The sequence below is a fragment of the Barbus barbus genome, assembly GCF_936440315.1.
Source record: "Barbus barbus genome assembly, chromosome: 22".
Taxonomy (NCBI): domain Eukaryota; kingdom Metazoa; phylum Chordata; class Actinopteri; order Cypriniformes; family Cyprinidae; genus Barbus; species Barbus barbus.
The window spans coordinates 11,179,046-11,187,113 of NC_136750.1; the positions used below are offsets into that span (position 1 = coordinate 11,179,046).

At 34.3% G+C, this 8,068-nt stretch overlaps 1 protein-coding gene across 1 annotated transcript; it reads right to left on the bottom strand.

Annotated features, from left to right (window-relative positions):
• Positions 1–2,579: 2,579 nt before the first annotated feature.
• Positions 2,580–3,449, bottom strand: LOC306888117 (melanocyte-stimulating hormone receptor-like; the record flags this gene model as incomplete). Its single annotated transcript, XM_079446266.1, has 1 exon — positions 2,580–3,449. One exon carries the CDS (start codon positions 3,447–3,449, stop codon positions 2,580–2,582), a length of 870 nt encoding a protein of 289 aa, XP_079302392.1.
• Between the last annotated feature and the right edge of the window lie 4,619 nt (positions 3,450–8,068).

An 8,068-nucleotide genomic window follows, 5' to 3' on the forward strand; every position in this document is an offset into this window, starting at 1 on the left:
TTATTTCTGAATGAAATGATAAAATGTGTCTTATACATCAATCGACTTGTACACCAATGCAACTTATCTGTGTGTCATAAAGTGCTCATACAAAATAGGTAGAGATGGTACAAGAATAGAACTGCCATGTACAGTATGTACAAGTATACATAGTACAGTAGTAAGTGAGTATAAATTTAGAAAAAAATAAATAAGAATCAAAGCTTCATTTATCATAAACATTATGCGGCCACTCACTTAATGTGGAAAACTTGATGTGGCCCTCGAGTCAAAAAGTTTGCCCACCCCTGCTCTAAAACCTTTATATACTTTTCAGCATTCATAGTGCCTTCCAAAACATGCAAGCTGCCTACACCATATGCACTTATGAACTGAACGCTGATAACACGCTGGAAGGTCTCCCTCCTCTTTAGCCCGGAGGACACGGCATCCGTAATTTCCAACAAGAATGACAAATTTGGACTCATCTGACCAAAGAACACTTTTCCACTTTGAAACAGTGAGCCTTGGCCCACAGGACACGATGGCGCTCCTGGACCTTTTTGCATGATAGTGCTTTAGTTGGCATCTGCAAATGGCATGGCGGATTGTGTTTACCAACAGTGGTTTCTGGAAGTATTCCAGAAAACACGTACTTTTTACATACTCTTTCACAGATTGGAGAGCCTCTACCCATCTTAACTTCTGAGAGACTCTGCCTCTCTAAAACATCCCTTTCATAGATCATTATTTTACAGACCTGATGTCAATTAACTTAATTAGTTGATAGATGTTCTCCCAGCTGAATCTTTTCAAAATGTCTTGCTTTTTCAGCCCTTTGTTGCACACGTGCCAACTTTTTTGAGACCTGTAGCAGGCAACAAATTTGAAATGAGTTCATTTAGTGCATCAAAGTGTACAATTTCTTAATTTAAACGTGTTATGTTCTCTACGTTCTATTGTGAATAAAATATTGGCTCATGTGATTTGAAAGTCTCTTAGCATTAATTTTATTGAAATTTAAAAAACGTCCCAACATATCCGGAATTCGGGTGTGTATATAAATATATATATATATATATATATATATATATATATATATATATATATATATATATATAATTGCAGCATTAGGAACATTATAAAATATTTAATTAATAAAAAATTCAATCCAAATAATAAAAAAAAAAAAAATCGAGAGTGAGAGACAAAGAGAGAGAGAGAGAGAGAGAGAGAGAGACGACAACAACAAAACCCCTGAAGAATGTATTCATTACTGAATGAACACTATTTTCTCTAACGGTTCTTGGTCAGAACTTCATTCACATTCATTTTTCCAAATCATTTCTAATACATTTGTGTTTGGGACAAGCATTTTGGAGAATTAACAAGCCACTGTCCTTTTCCCCAAATAAACCAAAAGTTCCCAAACTGGGTACTACCATGACTAACTGAGGTTATCTGTGAACTCCGCTCAGTTTAATATTTTTTAACATTGATGTATTAATGTCAGTGTTTTTTCCTGCAAAGATTCAACCCTTAAACAAAACAAATTGCTCAAATCAGTCAAACAGAATTGTTAACCCAAAATGGTTACAGCACCCCCCCCCCCATTTGTGAAGGATATTTCATAATGAAAAGTTATATTTTTATTCATATTTTTAATGCAAACATGAAATGAATGAGGAAAGACAGTAAAAATACAATTATTATAAAGAGGTGCCTTAAACTAAATTTAAGGCATCAAATAGGCAGACTGATGGGGTGGTATTAGAATATAAAACAATGGTGTGTGGATTGATTCCATATCATATAGAAGACCAGTGTTTCCTTGAACAGAACACTTCATGGCTGTTTTATCTCTCCCAGCAATTAATTGGAAATGCTTCAGATGAAACTTTTTTTTATTATTAGTGATTTTTTTTTCTCTCTTTTTAAACCACAGGGACTTAGATATGTCATCTGTTGAGCCATTTTATTTTTCCAATAAAGCATAATTTATGTAAATCAAAAATCAAATGGTTCAAATGTTTATTTAATTGAAAAATCAGTCAAAGAGTTTTGCTTCTAAAGTTAATAAAATCTAGTTCTCTCAGTCAGCAGTATCTGAGTGTATTTTCTGTAAAGTTGAAGAGAGAGTCATTAAGGACGCTATTCGCTAAGAATGAGACTGAATAATATTGGATAATATTGGGGAAAAAAAATGCTTTTCTTACTTAGATTTTTTGTCTTGTTTCCAGCCAAAATATAAAATAATTCTTAAATCAAGAAGGAAGAATTAGTGTCTTGTTTTCAGAGGGGGAAAAAAGTCCAAATTAAGTGAGTTTTGCTTGAAACAAGCACGATAATCTGCCAATGGGGTAAGCAAAATAATCTTGTTTTCTGTTTGAAATAAGATTATTTTGTTTTCTCCATTGGCAGATTATTTTTCTTTTTCTGAAAGCAAGACGATCATTTTTACTTCTCTAGAAAATCCTTCTTGATTAAGAATTTTTAGATAGTTTGGCTGGAAACAAGACAAAAAATCTAAGTAAGAAAAGCATCATTATTATTATTATTATTATTGTTTTTGCAGTGTACAAACATCTAAAAGGAATTACTCACATTGCAAAGAACCACGAGCAAAAAATCATTTCTTTCAGCGTCTTGCGCAGCTCCTGACTGCGATACGCGTAAATGAGAGGGTCTATAAGCGAATTGCATATGATAAGAATTAGAAACAGGTTGAAATGACTGAAATAACACTTGCAGTAAGGATTTGTGGGACAGGTGAGGATGAGGATGAGGTGGAGAAAAAACGGACCCCAGCAGATGACGAAAACCCCGAGCAGGATGGTCAGAGTGATGGCTCCCTTCATGCTAGTGGCTTGCCGGCGACTCTTATGGAGAGCCATGATACGTCTGGAGTGGACGTGCGCCAGGATGAACATGTGCAGATACAGAACCGCCGTGAACACCAACGTCAAGCCAAAAAACGTGACAAGACAGGCGATGACCGCGTTGTCAGTGTGATAAACGATAAAAAATGAGCTCGAGGTGATGCTGGTGAGCCACACCACTGCGATGATGGCCACGGCACGTTGCGTGGTCATGATACTATGGTACCGAAGCGCGTAAAAGATGGTGATATAGCGGTCCGCCGCAATAGTGCACAGGAACGACAAAGAGGAAACGACAGAACTGCATATCATAATGTCGATCACATTGTCTAAGTGCTGTAACATCTTTGCCGTGACAAGCAGCAGCCCATGCTCCGTCAATAACATGAATAGCGTCTCCACCACATTACTGACGCTCACCAGCATGTCCGACACCGCCAGACAGCAGATGAAATAATACATTGGCGAGTGGAGATTCCTGTTCTTGATGATGGCCACCGCCACCAAGATGTTTTCCACCAAACTGATCAAGCCGAGCATTAGAAACAACTCCTGAGGGATCATAATTTGGGCGATCCCTGTGGTATTCATGTCGCCGAGCGTTGCATTCAAAGTTATGTTATTGTCAATATTATATATGTAGTCCATATGTTTCATGCTGAAGTAATGGTGCGATGAGTCGTTTATGCTCCTTCAGTTATCCGTTCGCATTAAGTTCTTTTGAGCCTGTTGGATGTTCTTTTCCTTCAGCACACCTTTGATATTAAAACAGAGACAGTTCCAGCAATCATGATCAATTCTAGCAAGTCCAAAATGTTATATTTTAATATCAGAGATTAACAAAACGAATACAGCTATAAGAAACGAACACAAGCAGATTTACCTTTCAATATTACTGCGGCATACAGCAAAAAATAAATCCGCAAACTTGCGCTCTTTACAGGGCACCGCCTCAGACTCGGCATTTGATGGCTTCCTTGTCAAAATCAAATTATTGTTCCGACCATTAAGAGAAATAAAGTTTTGTGCTTTACATTTTGTAATCACTATCGCAATTTTCGAGATTTAATACTCACCAATGAAGTAGCCTAATATTAAAGGTATGCGAGACAGGGGGGGGGGGGGGGGGCGCAAGGTGGCAGGGAAACGTCCTCAGGCAAGGCAGCGGTGAAAAATTTATAATAATAATCATAAAACATGAGCGCCTTTTAATGATTCCCTGTCGTCTCCTCTGAGCGCAATGGTGAGGATGATCATCTCTTTTCCCACTGTCTCTCCCTTTCCTGTCATCCAAATCGACCACATGACACATACGAACCCACATATGTAAATTGCTCAGTGTGCTCTAAGGCTTTATGCACATCACACATCACGTAGTTGTCGTGATAACTTTTCAATATGCTGTTAGTATATGGCAAGCCGTTTTGACTTTTATTCATTCTCAGGATATGAATTCTTGATATCAACAATTCAGTTTTCACTAGTTCAAATGCTAATTCTTGATATCAGGAATTTAATTGTTGATATCAATAATTGTAATTGTATTTTCACTAGTTAAATGTCACCATAGGCTGCCATTCAAAATCAATTGTTGATATCAAGAATTCATTTCTTACTAGTTGAAATTCCAATTACACATATCAGAAATACAATTCTTACTGATATAAATAATTTAATTGCTGATATCAGGAATTCCTTTTTGGATATGTGCATAGTAATGAATTCCTTTTTGGATATGTGCATAGTAATGTGCATAATTTAATGACGAGTGCCACCCATTATGAATGTTTATGGCAGATCGTTTATGGCTTTCATGAAAATAAAACGCTCCTGTAGGCTATTTTTAATAATTATTTTGTTTTCATTTAGGCAGAGGCTACTTACAATAACTCCCCCTACCAACGTGTCGTAGGGTTAGAATACTGCAAAAAAAAAAAAAACGCCAAAAGCTGTAAACTTCAGTGGCACAGGTAGTAAAACATAAAGCAGCTATTTTTTAATGTGATCGACCCAGGTTCGATTCCGCCTTCTGCTGAACTCGCTCTACTCTCTTTTTACATCCCGTATCACATCGGAAAGGCATTTATTTTAAATAAAAATGAAGGAAATAATGGAAAATAACTGAATGGAAAATAACGTGATTATTGGTTAAGGGTAGGGTTAGTTGTAGGGGCGGCATCCAGTTAATAATTTTAATACAAATTATAATTTACACTCAATACGTTATTATTGTATACCGTTTTATAATGTAGCCTACTACAATACTGAGGTGCAGATATCGCCCACTATTTGCAATAAGTAGTATAAACAGCATCAAACTACTATTACTGGAGGAAAATATTACTATTATTAAATAGTGTAAATATAATCTATTGCTAAGAAAATATGCTATTTTCACTTAGTGTAAATAGAATTCATTGTATTCACTGAATTCAAATAGCCGCAGCCAAAATCAAATTCTAAACTACCAGTCATTTCGACTGGAAGATGAAGGCTGTGATATTAATTTTATCCACTAGAGGGAGCCAGGAACAGGATAAGGAATCTTCTAAGCCTTGTCTCTACAACCCCCCCCCCCCCCCCCACCCAGTTTTATTGGGAAAAAAAAAATGCAATCAATGTGAATAACCGTAGTGTAAAGAAAGTTGTTTCATATTATTAGTGTGCATATAGATATGTGAAATGCTCATAGATCATTACATGTTTGTTCTTTTTTACATTTACCCCAATAAAACACACTTGTCAAGTTTCCAGACATGATTAAATACTGCTGTACTATGAAGACACCATTTTATATATCTCTTTTGAGATAACATATAGTCTCTATTCCATATTATTTTGTGTTGTTTTGCCAAAACAACACTCAGTGTTGAAAGGGATAGTAGAGACACACATTTCCAAAACAGAAACAAAAAATATTATTTATTTTATGATACAATTGTTGTTAGGTCTTAAGTAAACACATTTATAGTTACAAAGACAACAACAACAATATAGCCTAATAATAAAATAGTATAATAATAATAGGAATAATAATAATATAAAATAGCCTAATAATAATAATAATAATAAGCAATGAACCAGATGGGCAAGATTACATAATTCTTATTAAATAGTTGTCCATTCCACTCCGAACCCACTACAATTGAGAGACTGTTATTCATGTCTTAACTTTCAGAAGAGTGTATCAGTGCAGTATCATTAAAGTAACATTGAAATGGCTGAGACAGACATGAGAAAGAGGTTCAATAGACTTTAGCATTAATCTTGTCCACCGATACTTCAAGAACTGGACAACATGTTATTTAAAAATAATGCAAGTATTAGGACATTACAGTGCGTATCACGTTTGGTCCCAATAGTAAAGAAAATCCGAGCCGAATTGGGCAGAGAGTGCAAATATGTCGGCTCATCAAACGTGTCGGTGTTATAATACATCAAAATGTAGCTACAGTAAAAAAAACGAACAATCCGCACCTGCTTTTAAACAAAGCGAAACGCCGGCATGAATTTGCGCACGCAATATGACGACTCTTCCATGTAGCCTAAATACAACGATATTTAAAAAAATAATAAAATCCAGCAAAACGTTCAAACTTTGTACGCATTGTTTTTTATTTTTCATTTTGGTTGTATTTTTTATTTGATGTATTAGAAGAAAGAGTAATGAAACCAAAAGTAAACATGAAAAAACTACAAAGTTATTTTTTTTGTTATGGCTAAATTAATGCCTTACTTTTAATTATCCGAAGGACTTGGTAGCCAATAAAAATAAACAGGATAAAATTACTTTTTTTAAACAATTAACAAAAAAATAAATAAATAAATGAATTCAGCCATAATTTCATGTTTCATTGACAAAACAAATAAATAAAGGAGCCGTTTCTGCGAATGGACATTCTTCCGCCATCTTTGGCCAATGCTGATGCTAAAAAGAGGATTATGGGAAAACCAGATACCATTAATATTCATGAACTAATTACCATAGCTATTCTTACTAGTGAAAATGGCATTTTCTAGATATCTGTAAATGTATTTTTACTAGTTAAAATATTATTTTAGATATCAGTAATTCTATTTTCACTAGTTGCAAGGGCAATTTCAGATATCAACTTTGTTGATATCAATAATTACTTTGTTACTAGTAAAAATGTGAATTCTTGATATCAAGAATTCAGTTGTTACTAGTTGAAATGTTAATTCTTGATATCAGTAAATGCATTGCAACACGTTACATTTGTTATTTCTGATATCTGAAAATGCATGTCTGATATCAATATAATTTCTGATATCTAAAATGGCTTTCTTACTAGTAACAATCATGTTCATGATATCAGAAATGATCATTGTCATTAGTGACAATTTAATTGTTGATATCAAGAATATACATTTTTACTAGTAAGAATTGTATTTCTGATATGTAAAATTGGAATTTCAACTTTCAACAAAGAAATACATTTTTGATATCAACAATTGATTTTGAATGGCAGCCTATGGTGACATTTAATTAGTGAAAATACAATTACAGATATCAACAATTTAATTCTTGATATCAAGAATTTGCATTTTAACTAGTGAAAATTTAATTGTTGATATCAAGAATTAACATTGTTACTAGTGGAAATGTAATTGCTGATATCAAAAATAGCCATTGTTACTAGTAGAAATCTAATTCCTGATATCAAGAATTAACATTTTAACTATTAAAAACTGAATTGTTGATATCAAGAATTCATATCCTGAGAAGGAATAAAAGTCAAAACGGCTTGCCATAGTTAGTATACCTTTAAGTCGCAACTCTTAGTAATTTATGAAATTACTATCACTATGAAAACAGAAAAATAAATAGGCCTGAATAAAAATAAATACAAATATTTATAAAAAATAAAATAAATTTTTTGAAGAAATTTGTGTTTCTTCAACAGTTGTCAGGCCACGCAATTTTGAACCGTTATTTATAAATGTCTTATACCATTGGCTCCCAACCCTGGTCCTCGAGGCACCCAAACACTGCACGTTTTCAGGGTCGTGCACAGACATTTTGAGGGGCAGTGGCCCCAAACCCCCCAAAAAAGGGGCACTAAGGGGGTGGGTGCTTGTTAATACAAATTACACAGTTGTTACAAATATACACTACCAGTCAAATGTTTTTGATGATTTTTAATGTTTTTTTAAAGAAGCCTCTTCTGCTCACCAAGCCTGCCTTTATT